The sequence below is a fragment of the Platalea leucorodia genome (genome assembly GCF_965183815.1).
Source record: "Platalea leucorodia genome assembly, chromosome: 1".
NCBI lineage: Eukaryota > Metazoa > Chordata > Aves > Pelecaniformes > Threskiornithidae > Platalea > Platalea leucorodia.
This window is the reverse complement of record NC_138823.1, coordinates 104,369,186-104,388,494: the sequence shown is the minus strand read 5'-3', so window position 1 is coordinate 104,388,494 and position 19,309 is coordinate 104,369,186. Positions and strand designations below refer to the sequence as shown.

The 19,309-nt window shown below is 42.9% G+C and overlaps 1 protein-coding gene across 2 annotated transcripts in view; it reads left to right on the top strand.

Moving 5' to 3' along the window:
- Window positions 1-267: 267 nt before the first annotated feature.
- The window catches only part of RECK (reversion inducing cysteine rich protein with kazal motifs), a gene marked incomplete at its 5' end in the record, with an annotated part of 71,827 nt that continues 52,785 nt past the window's right edge, over window positions 268-19,309 (top strand). For both annotated transcript variants that reach the window (XM_082305172.1, XM_082305171.1), the window contains 4 exons: window positions 268-346; window positions 4,336-4,394; window positions 13,298-13,372; window positions 17,621-17,657. In XM_082305172.1, coding sequence (XP_082161298.1) covers window positions 268-346; window positions 4,336-4,394; window positions 13,298-13,372; window positions 17,621-17,657 — 250 coding nt within the window. The remainder of the gene's footprint in view (window positions 347-4,335; window positions 4,395-13,297; window positions 13,373-17,620; window positions 17,658-19,309) is intronic.

The window sequence follows — 19,309 nt, the reverse complement described above, 5'->3', positions numbered from 1 at the left end:
GGCGGAGCTGTCCGCGGCGGCGGCCCCGGGCCGCCGGAATGTCCGCGGCGGGCAGGCGGGGGCGGGGCCTGGCGGGGGGCGGGGCCGGGCGGGGGAGCCGCAGCCAATGGGGGCGGTGGGAGGCAGAGCGGGGCTGGGGGAGGGCGCGGGAGGGGGCGGGGGCGCTGCCCGCGTCAGAGCCCGTCCGTCGGGCGGGCGGGGGTCGCGAGGCGGGGCCGCGCGGCGGGTGCTTGGCGCGTCAGCGTGCTGCGGGTTCGCGACCGGGCCATGGCGGTAACGGCCGCTCCGCGGCCCTGGGCCCTGCTCTGCCTGGCGGCGGCTCCGCTGCTCTTCCCCGGGGCGGCCGGTGAGTAGCGAGCCGCGGACGGGGGGGAGGCGGCTCCGCCAGTCCTTCTTCGACAACATGGCGCAGGGCCGAGGCCGCCCGCGGGGTGCCGAAGCCTTGGGGCGGTGGCGTCGCCCGCGGGGACGGGGCGCGGCCCGGGGCCGTGGGTCCCTCCTGTCTCGCCGCAGCCGGGGGCGGGCTGTCTGGGCCGGGGGAGAGGGGGGACGGCACCCCGGCACCCGCCGCCGCCCGCACCTGCCCCGCGGGAGCGGGAGGCCGCGCGGGGCCGCAGCAGGTGAGGGTCGGGGGCGGCTGCCCGGGTGCCCGCGGGGCGCTGCCAGGAAGGGGCAGCGTCGCCTTCCTGGTGTCGGTCCCCTTCCCGCTGCTGCTGTCTCGGTGTCCGGCCTGCCCGTGGAGAGCGCCCGCCTGAAACCCCGGTGCGAAGGCCGGCAACCGGAGAGAGGGGGCTTCAGTAGCTGAGGTAGCGAGGAGTGGGGCGCAGGGGCACGGCCGTCTTTCCCACATCCCCCGGCAGTGTGATGGGGAGAGACCCCTTCTTTTACCCCACCGGGTTACGCGGCTCGGGGCTGGGATTTGTGTCTTTGGCTGTCAAGCTGGCAGCAGGTAAGTTCCGAAGATTATGGTTTGAAATGGAGAAGAGCTGGTGTCTTGCCCCAGGTGGGTAAAACCTGACTTTCAGATCGACGTATGAAATCTCAGAACAGCCCTTGTATTCCAGGGCTTGTATTCCTTATGGTTTTGCTAACGTTTTCAACAAGAAGAAGGGTGTTGAGCAAGGTATTGAATTTTTTAAAAAGAGAAGGCAAAACGTATAATAGAGAAAGATAATGGTAAAATAGTTTCCTGCGTTAAAGTTGGGATAGCAGGTAACTTCTTGACAGGACCGAAAAAAGAGTAATGAAAAAAGAAGGCAGCACAAGCACAACAGTTTTTACTAAATAGAGCACGTTGATAATGCTGTCACAAGAATGGAAAACACAAAATATGTAATACTTTAAAGCAGAAGACTGCAATCACTGAGGCATTTATGGGCATTTCATTGTTGTTGTATAGTTCTGATTTCTAGTGATGCACAGTTTTAGGAAGAAGGCAGTAAAAGGCTAGTGGAATGAAATATGACATACTCTAGCCTGACTTTCCCTTGATAAACCTACTCACGTTGCTGAGATAGCAGATCTTATCAAAGAAGGAAGTGTAGATATTTCATAGTTGGACACTAATACAATTTTGAAATGAAACCTGGAAATTTTTTAGTAAAACCAGAGAAAGTGGGAATAAAAAAGTAAGGGACTGACTGAAAGAGATGTCATAAGACATTTCAGAAGAGGCTAACTGAAAGACAACTGAGGAATTGTGTTTGGAATGGATATTGTTAATAACTTCCATTTCTGACTTAAGCACTAAAGATCACTCTGGGACATTTTAATTTGCTGCTAATTCAAGTTACCATCAAGTGATGAGGATTTTGTATAAAAGGAATTAAACAACCATAAAGTTTAGTATATTGTTACTTCACTGTTACACTCTTTGGTATAATTGATAAGACTTGAAACTCAGCAGTGGAAGTGATTGAAAAGGAGAACTGTCCTGGATGTGTGTTAGTTCATCACAGAAGGGTTGAGAGCCACTGAAAACTAATGGATAAAAGGCCACAGCGTATTAAATAATCTATGTGAAGGAGCATTTAATAAAATGTTGCCTAAGATATTAATGAAATAATATCGTAGTGACACATGCAGTTAAACATATGCATTGTCACCTAAGCCAATGTAAATTCTCTTTATAAGTTGGGAACTCTGAATTCTTGGGTCTCTTAAATGTCGCAGTTACTCTCAATGAAAATTTATATAATGAAAAATTTCTGGGACTTACGGTGAAACAAAACAGCAAAAATGTGATTGAGTAGCTGGTATTTCTGTTTGTAAGTAAAGCCTATGTTTAAGTACATTTGGTTGGATTTTTTTACTTATGACTCTTAATTCGCTGGATATCTTTTCATTGTGAACCTGAATGTTTTCTCCAGCACTGTGTTAATGTGCTTGCAGTCTGATTGCATAGCACTGAAATTAAGAAACAGTTCTGAAAACAAGTGCAACTCTTGCCTTAAGAAAAACTGTCTGTTCTTCAAAGTTAATGTTATTTATTGTAAATATATTTCTAATACCATGTCTTTATAACAGGACAGAGAAAGTGTAAAACAAAGCTTTTCAGTTAAGTAAAATAATAATTGAAGTTTGAACATGGTGGAGCCTGCTAATGATGAAGTTGATTTTTGGCACAGACCAGCTTACTGAACATAGTGCAGGAAAACCTGCAAGATCCCATGTGTAGCCCTCAAATCGGAAAGATTTTTAAGCCATCTGTGTCGTACCTCAGTCCTTTTCTGCAATGGTAGAAAATTGGCAAAAGCCACTAAAGTCAATTTTACAATTTCATTCTTTCTTTTCATCGTGTTGTAAGCAGGATTTTGGTGCTGTCCTCATTTATTACAGGCATTTTGCTGTATTGTTTCTAATTAGTAATTAAAACATTCACCAGTTACACATCCTACTTTGGTTTCTCTTCTTTCCTCTTCAGGAATGATAGATTTCTGCATTAAAATATAGCTCAATCCTGTAGCAGTCATTTTAAATTGTGACTGTTTCAGACAACCTTTTCGGTGATATCCTTCCCCCCCCCAGTTCCTCAACATTTTCAGGCTGAAATTTTCTTTTCTTTTTTCACGTCATTTCAATATTGGAGAATTTTGGGTTTGGTGGTGGTGGATTCTCTTGGGTTTTAAGTTGGTTATCTTCTTGTAACAGCTCTAAGCTTTCAGATGGAAACACTTGTAGGCTGTGAAATGATCAGGGAATTTATGCCCAAGATCACTCTAATTGGTTTGGTCAAAAATCTATTTGGTAACTAGGTATCGTGAAATACAACTTTATATGTGTGGTGTCATTGTACAGTATTGCTTTTTTGTTGTATCGGTGTGATGTGTAGTTCAGATACAGTTGAGCAGAAATCTGTAATCATTAAACTGTCCTGTGTGTGAGGATGCGCGTGGAAGTAAAAGCTTTGAAGGAAACCTCTGTCTGTCTGTTTTCTAATACGCTGTTCCATACACTGGGCAGTGAGGATGAAAATGAGTATCAAGGAGTTGTGCAATTCATTTTATATTGGCCAAGCTTAACTCTGAATGAAGGAAATATTTGGATGGTAGGGGGAACAAAGCACGACAAAGTATAATGTTAAAAATGCTGCTTTAAACTTTGGTGTTTCATGACTTCTCAGTGCTTCAGTTCTCACTTGTTTTCCTGTTGATGTGTTCATGTCTGGTTTTGCTCGATGACTTCCATCTAGTCTGGCAAAACCACTCTTAATCACCCATCACTAGTGAAACAATTTACAGTTTTGTTCCAAGTTTTTAAGAAGCTAGAATTCAATGAGCAGCTGTGTTCACCACTGTGTGAAAAGGGGTTCCTGCTCTGATTTCTTTTTTCCACCGGTTCCTAACTGGTTCTTGCACTTTTCAGATTCTGTGAGATGATTCCATTTGCAAAAGCGTATAGTCTCTGTGGCGTTTTTTGGTGGGTTTTTTGTTCCCTTGTTGTTATTCTATTCGGGTGGGGTTTGTTTGGTTTTTTTTTTTATTTCCCCTGGGATAATAAATTGAATTGTCTCATGAAGGAATATGGCAGGTGCCAAGCCAGTGCAAGTTCAGCAGCAGAAATGTGGCTAGAAGCAGAAGGAAGGGGAGTGAGGTCTCCTTTTGGTGGCAGTGAGTGTTCAGGGGTAATTCTGTGAGACTCGATGCACGGATCGGCGTCAGCTTTGGAACAAAAATTTCTCATGTTCTTTTTTGCCTGCTGGGAAGGAAAATTTCTCATGGTAGACCAGACAAATCATCCTGATAGGCCATCAAGTAGGCGCTTCTGTTCAGAAGTGATAGTTAAAGTGCTTCAAGTGTTTTAAGTATCTTTTTCCCTCCCCCTGCTTTTCCACAGGCTTGTCTTGTTGTTACCATGCAAAGGACAACTTAATGTGCCGTGATGTCTGTGAACAGGTAAGCTTGTTTTAAATTTGGTTTATCCCTCAGAGTTAAAATCATGCCTTTAGACAATGATGTAGCAAGATTAGGGTTATAAGCAAATGATTTTCTGTGTGAATACTATGTGTGAATCATGAGATGTAATGTTATTGTTATTTAAATGAGAACTTAAAGGTATAAAACTGTAGTCCTCTTTCATAGCGGAAAACAGGTTCTGCTGAAATTGGGGAGAAATAGAGATACAAATCTGTGGTCAGGATTTGGTCAAGAAGTGATAAGCGTGTTAGGAAATGGGAGGGGTGAAGGTATTTTACCCAATTTCTGGATCTTGTGTGTTTCCAAGTTTTGGGGAATTTAAAATGAAGAACAAGATGTTAGTACTGTTCTTTCTTCCTGACAGTTCTCATTTCTTAGCTAAGCATCTGACATACTTATTATGATATATGGCTTTGTGAATCCAGCAGAAATCTGCCTACTTACTCTGTTCATAAGGTAATAACAAAGAGCTGTTTGTGCTAAATTCAAGCTTGGAAAATATTTTTCCACAACTTATGTTTAGATTTGTACCTTTGGATAGTATGTCGTACAGCTTTGTATGTGTGTATTTATATAAATTTATACACATAAAAATTTTACATCAGTAAAGCTTACATACACATATGCACAATTTTTCTGTTAAAATTGTGTCCTTACATCATACCTGCCCCCTTTTCTTGTCTTCATTACCCACTTTGGGGCTATTCAAGCACTAAACCTGGTTATGATTAAGTTTATATTTATCTGTGATTGTACGAACTAACAAAACTTTTAGTTTAAATTGCACTTCTCCCTCCCTGATATATTTATAGAATGCAACCAAATCTCCTTTCAGCTTTCCTATTGTTAGGCCAAATAAAGAAAAGTCTGGCGGTCTCTTTGCATAACATATTCTCTCAATTCCTATAATTATTCTTGCAGCTCTTCCAGCATAAGTTTATCTCTTTGAATACAGGTAAGCAAAACTGTACATGGTATTATAAACAAAAATATAGCACTCAGTCTTAAAAATTGTGTTAAAACTTACGTGTAAGTTAGGGAAGGATATCTGTTCCTGTATATAAACAGATTTAATTGGCAGGTTTAGTAGCTGCATTGAGAGGGCATTTGGAACAACCTGTCCAATTCTTTCTTCTGTTCCATTGGTTTGAAGTTCCCAGTTTATCATGTGAATTCCTCTTAGCCCTTCATGAAAGGCCTTGAGCTTTTTACTGTCAAATTTCATTCCATTTCTGTTATACCGGTTCTAATTATTGTGTAGGGTTTTCTGTGGTTTTTGTAAGATACTCTGATTTTACCTCATCTGGATGATCTCTCTCTACTCAGATAATCAGCATATTCAGAGTCTTTGTGGTGAAAGGTCTATAAGAAGTCTAAAGCAAGACTGGCGCCCCTCAAATTCTCCTATAAGGAGCTGTCTTAGTTACTTCACATCAGGCTGGTAGCATTTTCTGAATGACCCTTTGATATAGAACAACAAACTGGCTGAAGAGGCTGTCTACTATTTTTCTACTGATTTTCATGTTCTGTAACTTAACCATTTTGTACAGCACAATTCAAATGCTTTGTCTTTGTTGAATCCATTTTGGAATGTATTATCTGATACTTATCCCCTTGGCTTAAATATAAAATTTGTAGGATGAAGGTTTACATGGGAGGTGACTGTAAGGCAACAGAGTTGGCTGAATGATTGGCCTTTTTCCATCTTTCCAAACACCTTTTCTAAAATATTTGCAATGCACTTGTTGCCTTGTCTGTACCACCACACTGTACCATACTAACATGATAATTTATTTAATAATAATAATAAAAAAATGTTTTCCTCCTAGACTTGGTAGTTTGAGCCATAAAACATTGAAGTTGCTTGCCAAGGACAGCAGGGAAGGAGAGCAGACTTGTGCCTCATCTTTGTATTTAACTAATGCTTAGGGAATGCCAGCAACCAAGGTGCACAGACAGAAATTTGGGTGTTAACACAGATGTTTCTTGTGGAGAGGGCCAGCAGGATGTACTGCTTGAGACTGTGTGCACCTGTTGTGTCCAGCAGGACAGTCTCTGGCACTGACTGGGCCAACCACTCATGACATGTTGGAGGTCTTGACCCAGAGGGAGCTCTTGTTGAAGAATGTGTCCATCCCCATCTTGGGCTGCAGGGAAAGGATGGTGTCTCTGCTTGAGTCAATGGCACTTAAACTGTGGGAGTCATGCTCTGGTCAGCTTCCTTAACTGTCAGATAAAGAAGCTGAGGATAGAAGCATTGCTTTAGTGTAAATGGGAGCTAGACAAGCTCTTCATGGAGAACCTGCAAGGGCAATAGCCTGAACTATGCATTGCATGGAAAGAAGGATGGCCAGAGGCTATGCTTAGTGGAGACTGAAAGTTTGTGACTCCTGACAGCAGGAAGAAGTGTCTTGGCCTGTCTTTGGATATACACTTACAGAATAGATTTGAGGCCTTAGAACAGGTGGGGAGGAACAAGCTCCATCAGGGAGCCATCTTGGCTTAATCAACTGGTTATAAACAGTGTCACCAGGAGAAAGACTCCCTTTGCAGGGGATGAAAGCACTCATCTGCAGATGACACTTGCTGTCTAAGATGGTTTGGTTTTTAGGGGCTCAGATCTAGGATGTTGCAGAAACTGCAAGGGTTTTTTGACCCTTAGACTATTACCCATTCGCTGCTCATCTGCATGGACACCGGTCATACTATTGAGGGAGGCCTTGCATTGGTAAAAGGTAACTACAGCTGAGGGGCTAGGGTGAAGGGCACAGGAGACCTGGTGGTGTTCTCCTTGCTTCTGCCAGTTAAGGGAAAAGGCTTGATTAAGAGTAAGGAATTCTGCTAACTAGTAATTCCGCTACTTTAAGTGAGCCCTTTGGAAAAGAAAACTTGGATTACAGATTTGTTTGTCAACTAACATGATTCAAACTTTTAATTATTTTGCATTCTTAGTAGGTACTATTCCAAGCTTAGTTTCAGTATCATCTCCTTTTCACGATTATTTGATAAGTCTGTCAGATACTGTAGCAAGGAATAAGTGGGCCTGTCTTTTTTTAATTGACTTTTTTTCCTAAGTTTATTTATGGGAAGTTTCACAATTATAAGGTTCCTGGCAGCATTCATCTCTGTACCACTCCAGAGATCTCTATCCAGATCCTCCTCCAAGCATAAGAACAGTCCATCCCAGTCCTCAGGAAAACACTTTAATGTTTCAAGAGGCTGGCTTGGCTAAACAGAGAAGTCAGGAACAAGCTTCAATGCAGAAAGGCAGTATAGAGAAGGTGGAAGCAGGGAAAGGTTGTAAAAGAGGAATTTGGAAAGTATGCCAAGGCACGTAAGGTTATACTGGGAAAGACCAAGCTGAACTGGAGTTGAGACTTGCAGAGGGTATTAAGGGCAACAAGACATGCTACGGCAGTAGTTAAAGGCTGAAGAAGGAAAAATGTGCAACTGTTGCTGAATGCAGCACGTGATTTAGTGTCAGCAAACACAGATAAGGCAGAGGTACTGAATGCCTTCCTTCCTGAGTCTTTGTTAACAACATCTCCCAGTCCTCTGTGCACAGAGATGGGGTTCAAGGAGGAGTACTACGAGTAACAGGTGATGGTTGAGTCAGGAATTACTTGAGAAAATTTGACCCATACAAGTCCATGGTACTAGACAGACTGCATCTCAACTGACAACTGGCTGGTGTCACTGCAGGGTTACTCTCTATCATCTTTGAAAGGTTGTGGAACTTGGGGGAGGTCCCCAACGATTGGAAAAGGACAAATAATGTACCCATCTTCAAACAAAAAAAAAAATCTCAAAGGACAGTTCTCAATCCAGCAAACTACAGACTAGTCGTCATCTGACCTGCTCCTCCACCTGGATGTGCACAAGTCCATGGGCCCAGATGGGATCCACCTGAGGATACTGAGGGAGCTGGCAGAGGAGCTTGCCAAGCCTCTCTCCATTATTTATCAGCAGTCCTGGTCAACTGGGGAGGTCCCGGATGACTGGAAACTAGCAAACGTGACTCCCCTCTACAAGAAGGGTCAGAAGGAGGATCCCAGGAACTACAGGCCTGTCAGCCTGACCTCGGTGCCGGGGAAGGTCATGGAGCAGGTCATCTTGAGTGCCATTATGCAGCAAGTGCGGGACAACCGAGGGATCGGGCCCAGCCAGCATGGGTTTATGAAAGGGAGATCCTGTTTCACTAACCTGGTCTCCTTCTATGACAAGGTGACCCATTTGGTGGATGAGGGGAAGGCTGTGGATGTTGTCTACTTGGACTTTAGTAAGGCCTTTGACACAGTCTCCCACAGCATTCTCCTGGAGAAGCTGGCTGCTCACGGCTTGGATGGGTGCAGTCTACGCTGGGTTAAAAACTGGCTGGACGGCCGAGCCCAGAGAGTGGTGGTGAATGGAGTCAAATCCAGTTGGCGGCCAGTATCAGGTGGTGTTCCCCAGGGCTCAGTGTTGGGGCCAGTCTTGTTTAATATCTTTATCGATGATCTGGATGAGGGGATTGAGTGCACCCTCAGTAAGTTTGCAGATGACACCAAGTTGGGTGGAAGTGTTGATCTGCTGGAGGGTAGGAAGGCCCTACAGGGGGACCTGGACAGGCTGGATCGATGGGCTGGGGCCAACTGTATGAGGTTCAACAAGGCTCAGTGCCGGGTCCTGCACTAGGATCACAAAAACCTCGTGCAACACTATAAGCTTGGGGAGGAGTGGCTGGAGAGCTGCCTGGTGGAAAAGGACCTGGGGGTGTTGGTCGACAGCCGCCTGAACATGAGCCAGCAGTGTGCTCAGGTGGCCAAGAGGGCCAATGGCATCCTGGCTTGTATCAGGAATAGTGTGGCCAGCAGGACCAGGGAGGTGATAGTGCCCCTGCACTCAGCACTGGTGAGGCCGCACCTCGAGTACTGTGTTCAGTTTTGGGCCCCTCACTACAAGAAGGACATCGAGGTGCTGGAGCGTGTCCAGAGAAGGGCAACGAAGCTGGTGAAGGGCCTGGAGCACAAGTCTTATGAGGAGCGGCTGAGGGAGCTGGGGTTGTTTAGTCTGGAGAAGAGGAGGCTGAGGAGAGACCTTATTGCTCTCTCCAACTACCTGAAAGGAGGTTGTAGCGAGGTGGGGGTCAGTCTCTTCTCCAAACTAACAAGTGATAGGACGAGAGGAAACATCTTCAAGCTGCGCCGGGGGAAGTTTAGGTTAGACATTAGGAAAAACTTCTTCACTGAGAGGGCAGTCAGGCATTGGAACAGGCTGCCCAGGGAAGTGGTTGAGTCTCCATCCCTGGAGGTATTTAAAGAACAGATAGATACGGTGCTCGAAGACATGGTATAGATGGACTTGGTAGTGTTAGGTTAATGGTTGGACTCGATGATCTTAAGGGTCTTTTCCAACCTTGACGATTCTATGATTCTATGATCTCTGAAATCCCTGGGAAAATCATGGACAGAGTCCTCTCGGAACACATTTCTAAGCATGTGAGGGGTAAATTATGCCTGACAAACCTGATTGCCTTTGATAACAAGGCTGGATTTCTGGATGAGCGGAAAGGAGTGGATGTCATTTATGTTGACTTTAGTCTCCCTCAGTATTTTTGTATACATTTTAGGATAATATGGTTTTGATGGATGGAAAACTAGATGAGTAAAAAAAACAGTTTGGTAATCAGGCTCAGAGATAGATGTTAGTGGGTCCTTCTCTGCCTGCAGGCTAATCAGAAGTGGAATACCAAAGGGGTCTGTCCTGGGACCTGTCCTGTTTAACACCTTTATTAATGACCTAGAAGAGGTGGCAGATTCCACTCTTGTTGAGTTTTCAGGCAATACCAAGCTGGAAGGAACAGTTGATTATTGTAATGGCAGGACTGTCATCCAGAGGGACCTGGACAGATGGAAGGAATTGGTCAGCAGGGACTTTATGAAATTCAGCAAGGACAAATGCAAAGTCCTGCGCCTGGGAAGAAAGAATCACTTGCAACAATATGAGTTGGAGATTGATTCTCTAGGGAGCGGATTTGCTGAAAAAGGACCCAGGGGTGCTGGTATACAGACAGCAAGCTGAACATGAGCCAGCAGTGCACCCCAACAATAAAGAAGGCATCCTGGGCTTTATTATCAGGAGCATAGCCAGTAGGTCTAGAGAAATTATTTTCCCCATTTAGTCAGCACTTGCTGACCACATCTTGAATACTGTGTCCAGTTTCGTGTCCCCCCCCCCCCCCCCCGTTACAAGAAAGACATCAGTTAACTGGAATGAGTTAGCAGAGAGTCACCAAGGTGATCGGGGGCTGGAGCACATGCCCTCTCTGGTGACGGTGAGGGAGCTGCCTTTAGCCTGGGGAAGAAGGAGCACCTCGGAGCAGCCTTCCAATATCTGTAATAAGATTGCTCAGAAGACAGAGCCAGGCTTTTCACAGTGGTACATAGTGGGAGAACAAGTGAGAGCAGTCATAAACTGAAACCAGAGGGTTCCAGCTAGTTGTAAGGAGGAGCTTTTCCACCATGAAGACCCAGAGGCTGTGCATTCTCCATCCTCAGAGGTTTTCACAACCTGACTGGGTAAAACCCTGAGCAACGTGGTCTGGCCTCATAGTTGACCCTGCTTTGAGCAGGAGGTTGAAATAAATTATCTTCTGAGATCCCTTCCAACCTGAATTATTTTATTATTCTATGACCCCAGAAGACCCCAAATACTACTGCAGTTCTTTTTTTGCTCTCATTTCTGAAATCAGCACTATTGTTCTCTTGTTTTTCTCTCTCTGAGTTTATCGTGTTGCAAATTTAGAATAGAACTGTAATGTATTTCTCCCTCTGAAAGATCTGAAATGCATCCATGTTTCAGTTATTCCTGTAATTTCCAGTTTCATATCCCACATTAATAGGTCTGTTTCCATCCCTTTTGTTGCCCAGTTTCTTGTTTTAATTTAGAAGTGTTTTACTTAATTGGACTGCTAAAGGAACAAGAACTAAAAACATGATTAATGTGGGACCAGAAAACAATTTAGAATGTGCTGAGAGCTCAACCTACGTTAACACTTCCATGAAACTTTAAAAAAAACCAAACCAAAACAACAACAAAAACAACACCAAAAAGATTAGTGAGGTAAAGGCATCTTGTAATAAACTGTTAAAATATTGCTACTGTTGTAAGGAAATGAGATGAGCAACACTACAAAATGGTCTGAAAAACACCTGGGAAAAAAAGATAAATTTACATGATTCAGAATTGTGTATGAAAGTCAATAAGGTAAGGTAAGATTTCTTCCCAAGTATAGCTATGCAAAATAATTTAAGTTGGAAGAGTTATTTTGTCTAACCTCCTGCTCAGAGAGGTGCTAGCTTCAAAATTAAATCAGATTGCTCACGATCTTGTTAGTCAAGTTTTGAATATCCTCAAGGATGGGCTTTCCACAGCCTCTCTGGGGAATCTGTTCCAGCACTTGACTGTTCTCATGGTGAAGACTTTTTTTTCCTTTGCATCCAGTCAGAATGTCTCTTGGTGCAACTTGTTACTTTCGCAGCTCATCCTTCCACTGTGCAGCTCTGAGAACAGTCTGACTTGCCTTTTCTGTAATCCATCTTCAGGTACTGGAAGACAGGAATTTAAATCCCCCCTACTCCCTCTTAACCCTTCTTCAGTTTGAACAGATTCTTTTACCTTGGCCTTGGTATGTCATAAAGTCCAGCATCCTTTGTGGCCTTCTACTGGACTCTCTGAAGTTCATCAATAATGTTCCTTGCACAGGGGTGGCACAAAACTGGGTTTGGTATTACAGACGTGGCCTCATCAGTGCCTAATAGAAGAGAATGGTCATCTTCCTTTAACCTGCTGGCAGTGCTGCTGTTAATGACGTGCAGCATGCTGTTAGCTTTCAGTAGTGCATCAGTGCACTGCTGACCCATGTTCAACTTGTCATCCACCAGGCCCCAGCACCCTTTTCTGCAAAGCTGCTTTCTAGCTGGTGGGCACCCGGCCTGTACTGTTGCATGGGGTTATTCCGTTTCAGCTGCAGGATTCTCTGTTTGCCTTTGTTGAACTGCTCGAGTTTCCTGTCAGCCCATTGCTACAGCCTGTTGAAATGCATCTGAGTGGCGGCTCCACCCTCCAGTATATTGATGACAGCTCCCAGTTTAGGCTCATCTGCCCACCTGCTGAGGATTTTTTCTGTCCCATTGTCTGGCTTGCTAGTAAAGCCATTAACAGTATTGGTTTGACTCCTGTATTATACCACTTCTAAGTGGCCATCACTTAGACACTGAACTGCTGACTGCTAGTCTTTGAGCCCTACTGTCGAGGCAGTTTGCTGCCCACCTTGTAGCCCACCCGTCCCATCCATGTTCCACCGGTTCAGTTTGCTTAGGTGGTGCTTAACTCGATCTTGCTCTGCTGTGCATAGTATTCATTCCCCTGTTAGTTTTGATAGTCTCTTTAAGTAATCTAGGTTTTGTTCATCTTTGTTCCACAAAAATTACTTGTTTCAGGGTTTTTTTGGAAAGAGTTTAGTTGCCTGAGGTCATGTAACCTGTAGCAGAAGGTTAATTAAGTAAATAAAGTTGTATAATATTTTGATATGTGGGGCAGAAATCCTCTATGTTTTTCACACTGCCTATTCAATAGAAACTTTTTGATTGAAGTGTTTGAGGAGGAAATTCTCATTCACTTCTAAATACAAGAAATCCTTCTTCGTAAAAAGTAAAACATATTTGGAAGACTATAGATCTATAAAAGAAAATCTTAACTTTGCATTGTTTACATATTAACTGTTAGCCAAAGTTGTCTAAGGGTAGATAGCAGTGAAACTAAAAATGATGAAATCAATTGAAAGAAGTATTCAATGTGTAGTTACATTCTGTATGTTTTAAGCTGTGTTTTGTTTCTAACAGATTTTGTCTTCTAAGAGTGATTCCCGTTTGAAGCACTTACTGCAGCGAGCACCTGAGTATTGTCCAGAATCAATGGTAAGGCTTGCTAGTTTTTAATTAAAGAAAACAAAGCAACTAATCTTATATTAACAAAGTTTTGCTTGCAAAAATAAGGTTTTAAAATTACTTGTATTTTATTTACTCACTGAGTTTTGAGCTGGTAGAACATGTGTGTGTATCTTCAAGCTTTTTCTTCCTTGTTATGAGGAGCAGAAAAATTCTTATAATGAGATTTGATCCTCAAAGTAGGATTTTTTTTTTTTTTTTTTTTTTGTAAAGCCATCATGTATTACGCTACTTGCAATAAGAGGGGACTTGACAATTTTGCTAGGTGTCCTGGTTGTGTAAGCTATGAAATGCAATGAAAATCTGACCTATGTTGTAAAAAAATCATGCTGGGTGATTGTCACTTGGATGTTGATGGCAGCGATTTAAAGTAGATCATGTGTTCCAGCTTGTGTATGGGAAAAAGCTGTGAGGTCTTGGTTGGGCTAAGGCAAGGAGACCCTCAAAGCTGCTCTGAGTGGTTTACGGCCATATCTGACAAACTGAAGTAATACTTTTATTGAATAACTAAGATTATGGTTTCCTAAAAGTTCTCTAGTGCATGACTAAAAAAATGAAGAATGTAATCTGTTCCCTGTCTTAGAGATGATCTAATCGGGGAAGAGGTAAGCACTATCGTTCAGACTGTGAATTCTGGAGTCTTATCTCTTGGCAACTTAGAATATCTCGATACATTCGCTGTCAGAAAGGTCTGCTTGCTTCTTGTAATTTTTGTTACTTCTAAACAATATCAATACTGTTTCCAGCTAGCCTGAAACATGTACTCAGCTCAAATGGGCAATATGTAGGAGTAGTAAATCTGAGAACAACATTTTATAAGCAACTTTGCAAGAGTGTGTTTGCTCATAGATTCTTTCTTCCTGTGTGTCAAAAGTATGTTTTTTCAGTGTTTTGTTTGTGTGTATCATCAGCTCTGAGGTCTTGGAAAGTTATAGACAGCTGATGGTATGAGTAAAACCTGTGGCATGAAAACATATCAAAGTGGTGAATAGCATTTGTTTTGGTACTGGTTTTCTTTATCTTCTGTTCCCTGCTAGGAAGAGTAGGATCTATCGGTATAGTAGAGGAGTGCATTTTTAGAAGACAGGATTGGAGAGTGTCTGAAAGGGGGAAAACGATTGACAGAATGATTTTTTTTAAGTCCTAATTACCATCTTTTATAAAGATGGCAACTTTACTGTCAAGTGTGTGTCTTAAATTAATATCGCTGAACTGGTAATATTTATAAACTTTTTAAAAGACATCTGGATATAAAATAGTTAACAGTTCAACTTAATACCATATTTGCTGTTTTCAGATACCACTTGTCTTTATTGGAGAGGCGTGTTCTAGTGACATTCCACAGATGAGCGGATAGGTTATGAATTTAATCAGATGGTCTGTTTTCTGGAGCACTGGTTACAGACATTATGTTGTCTACATTCCTTCAGGTAATATGATAGAAAGGGTATTGCCTGCTATTAAGTAATACAGTAACTGCCAACACAAGAGGCAATTTTATCTTAGAATCATAGAGTCATTTAGGTTGGAAAAGACCCTTAAGATCATCGAGTCCAACCTTCTCATGAAATAAAGGAAGTCACCTGAATCAATGGGGCGGAACTAGTAGAAGTAGCAGCTTTTTACCCGTTTCTGTTGAGCTAACTTTGACTCTTATCTAAGTGGGAAACTCCCACAAATACAGAGGAGGACAGTTTTAGATCATTAGGATCCATTGCGACTTTAGAAAGTCATTAATTTCTGTGATGACAGAATCATTGCATGACAATATGGGTTGCTGTTTCAGTGTGGTTGAATTGAACTTTTCATTTTGTCTTAAAGTGTTCAACACTCTTTCATTTAAAGCCCTTTGTGGTGAGTTGACCTTGGCTGCACACCAGGTGCCCACCAAGCCACTCTGATCACGCCCCCTCCTCACTGGACAGGGGAGAGAAAATATGACGAAAGGCTCATGGGTTGAGATAAGGACAGGGAGGGATCACTCACCAATTACTGTCATGGGCAAAACAGACTCAACTCAGGGAAATTAATTTTAATTTATTGCCAATTAACAGGTCAGAGTAGGATAATGAGAAATGAGAACAAATCTAAAAACACCTTCCCCCCACCCCTGCCTTCTTCCGGGGCTTAACTTTACTCCCAAATTTACTCCCGAATTCTCTACCTCCTCCCCCTGAGCGGCGCAGGGAGACAGGGAATGGGGGTTGCAGTCAGTTCATTGCACGTTAACTCTGCCACTCCTTCCTTCTCGTGCTCTTCCCCTGCTCCAGCATGGGGTCCCTCCCAGAGGAGACAGTCCTCCATGAAGTTTTCCAGTGTGGGTCCTTCCCATGCACTGCAGTTCTAGACTAACTGCTCCAACGTGTGTCCTTTCCACGGGATGCAGTCCTTCAGGAACAGACTGCTCCAGTGTGGGTCTCCTGCGGGGCCACAAGTCCTGCCAGGAAACCTGCTCCAGTGTGGGCTCCTCTTCATGGGGTCGCAGGTCCTGCCAGAAAACCTGCTCCAGTGGGGGCTGCTCTCCACAGGGCCACAGGGCTCTCCATGGGCTGCAGCTTCCTTCAGGGCACATCCAGCTGCTGCAGTGTGGGGTTCACCACCGGCTGCAGGGGAAGCTCTGCTCTGGCACCTGGAGCACCTCCTCCCCCTCCTTCTTCGCTGACCTTGGTGTCTGCAGCTTGTCTCTCACATATTCTCTCTCCCGGCTGCTGTTGCACAGCAGTTTTTACCCTTTCTTAAATATGTTATCACAGCGGTGCTAGCACTGTCGCTGATTGGCTTGGCCTTGGCCAGCGGCCGGTCCATCTTGGAGCCGGCTGGAACTGGCTCTCTTGGACATGGGGGAAGCTTCTGGCATCTTCTCACAGAAGCCACACCTGCAGACCCCTCCGCTACAAAAACCTTGCCACGTAAACCAAATACACCCCTTAAGACTTGTCATTTGCCTTCTTACTCTCTGCAGAATTTTCCTCTGATTTCATCTAATTAAGGTTTTCCTAGTGCTTGCTTAAAAAATATTGAATTCAATAACATTGTACTAAAATACTAAAATGTAATCCTTCAAGGCTTTTCTGTACTCTTGTCATTTTAAATACTATACTGTGATCATGTTGTCTAAGTGTTCTAAGACTCCAGTTGCAGGATGTTAAACATCTAGCATACAGTGTATAGCAATTCTCATAGTTCTTAATTCTTCAGGCTTCTAACACAGTGCACCCACTGTAATTGCAATATATACTTGTTTCTGACCGTTGAACTAAAATTCATATCTTAGATGGAATTCTTCCTCTGCTGCCTGAACCTCCTTCTTCCAGGACATTTGTAACTTATTGGGTGGGTAACTTCAGTACCTGTGGCAGACTGGCGTCTGACCTGAGATTTCTTTTATACTAGCCCCAGTGTAAAGAATCCCCCATAGTCAGCTTGGCCAGTAGTCTCAGTAATAGCAGTAATGGGAGAGAGCGGGATAGCAACTCTTTGGTAAGCTCTTCACCTTGTTTTTTCTGAAAAAAAAAAAAAAAAAAAAAAAAAAAAAAAAAAAACCAACCAAACCAACATTTACAGAATTATTCTGCCTAATACCATCAGGCACTTAGGTCATTTAGCAGAACCTGTGCTTAGGACCAGAAGTGCTTTGCAGTTGGGGTGAACCCAACAGATCCCTATTGTAACTTTCCATGTTAGTAAACTTCACTTATACAACTCTTTCTTCCACGTATCTGTCTTTCTGTGAAGCTACATTTCTCTGGTCTCTGGGGTACCTTAAAACCTCTTTCTTTTGTTTTGTGTGTAGTTATATGTGTTGTTTGGGGTTTTTTTTAAGGTGGTGGAAAGGAGTGCTAGGGCAATAAGCTTCTCCACAGATCTTGGTCCTAGATGAATCTTTTTCTTTGTCTAAATAGTTGCTACTTAGTTCTCTAAACACTGGTCGAGAAAGTTGACTAGCTAGCATATTCCAGGTAATCACAGCATGTTCTGCACCTACAAAAATAACTGCTGCTGGGTCCATACTCTAGATAGCAGCCTTCCCGACAAAGCCAAGTGATACTCAACTTATATCACATAGCGCTTCTTCAAAAGATGTTTTAAACATAAGAATTCTTCCAACAGGATATTTAAAACCCAGGGCAAAAATGCTGGAAATGCTGGTTTGTGTCTGCTAGAAACTCTTAAGACTCCTGTAGACTTACTTTTGCTTAATTGCATTTTACTTTTCAGGGAGAAGTGTGGGGTTGTATAAATTCTTCTTTGCCAGGTAAGAAATACTAGCTTACTATTGAATCGTGTTGCTTTTTCACCATATGCATGTTTTGATGTTGTGTCTACCACCTGTACCTATAGATTTCATGATAATTTAACTTTCATTATGCTTCCCTTATAAACTAAAAGGACTAGTTTCCTTTAGTCTGAACTGGGTTACCTGTGCCTTTTTTTTTTTAACACTTCTTTTTTTTTCCTAGTTAGAAAATTTTTAATATGTTTGTATGATTAAACATGTGTGCTTCTGTCACACATCCAAGAAATATCAAAGTTTCTTTCCTTTAAAGGTTTTCTATTATTTTTATTTTCAGTTTACCTTAGCCTGATGTATAAAATCATGGATTATTGCAACTTTGCTCTAGATGCAGTATAATTTGGAAAAAAACTGAGTAACAGGGAAACAGTAAGAACTAGACAAACAGTTTAAGAAGTGCAGAGGCTCAGATCAAGAACCAAACTGCTTGGTATAGGTGGATTTAGAAAGTTAAAGCATAAATCACAAGACAGGACTCTCATGTTAAAAGGAGAAGTCAAAAATAGATTAAATTAGACTTAACTAGTACTATTGTATCATATGTCATTTCTAAAAGACTTTGAGTGAAATTATCATGCTATGGTTGAAAAAGTGGTAGTGAGGAAAGAGGAGGCTGTAACAGTTTTATGGCATCTGCTCAGACTTGCCCCCCACCCCACTTCAGAGGCAAGCTGTTGATGCCAGTGCATGCAAAGAGACTTGCTGTGTTATATTTTGCTAGTTTTACTTAACCAATAATATCTTTTGGAGTTACAGTGCTTCTGTCCCATCTAAAACCTGATAAATTTTTAGCTGTAGATGATATCTAATCTTCATTGAAGCTGAGTAGCTGTGTACAAATGAGTGGCAATGCTTTTACTGCAAGTGAGAAATGCGTACTTTATTTTGAATGTTAGGTTTGTGTAAGTAAGTGAAAAAGCATTGGAAATCTTTGTTAATGAACCACTTCCAAATTGTCTTCCTGTACTTTCTAAACTGGTGTGTGGCTTCTTCAGTGCCTTTATGGTAGGATGCTACTACCCTCTGATTTGTGGAAAAAAATCACTTCTTCAATGGTGCTGTAAATCATAGTTTAGTCCTGTGATAAAAGTGAAATCTTGTTGTAGTATCCTGAGCTTGTATCCTGAACTTTGTACCTGCACAAAGCCAGTCACTTTTCATTCTTCTTGCATGTGAAATTATGTTACTGTTTTCTTCTTCAATGCGAGCCACTTTTAAAATTAAGTATTCTGCAGTGATTCCATGCACTATAGGATTTTGTAAATTAATGGTGTGGTGTATGCAGGACAGCATTCTAGAGGAAGCTCTTATTCCCTTTCTGGGAAGTCAGTGCAACTGAGTGCCTCTGTGAGGTCCCTCTACGCTAGTGCACGCAGCACGGGGAACAAACAGGAGGAGTCAGAAGTCTATGTGCAGTTACAGGGTTATGATTTTATCGGGGTCACAGAGACGTAGCAGGAAGGCTCCCATGGCAGGAGTGCTGTGATGGACAGGTACAGGAAGGACAGGCCGGGAAGGTGAGGAGAGGGAGTTACACTCTCACATAAAGGGCAGCTGGCATGCATGGAGCTCTGTCTGGGGATGGACGATGAGCCCGCTGAGAATAGCACGTG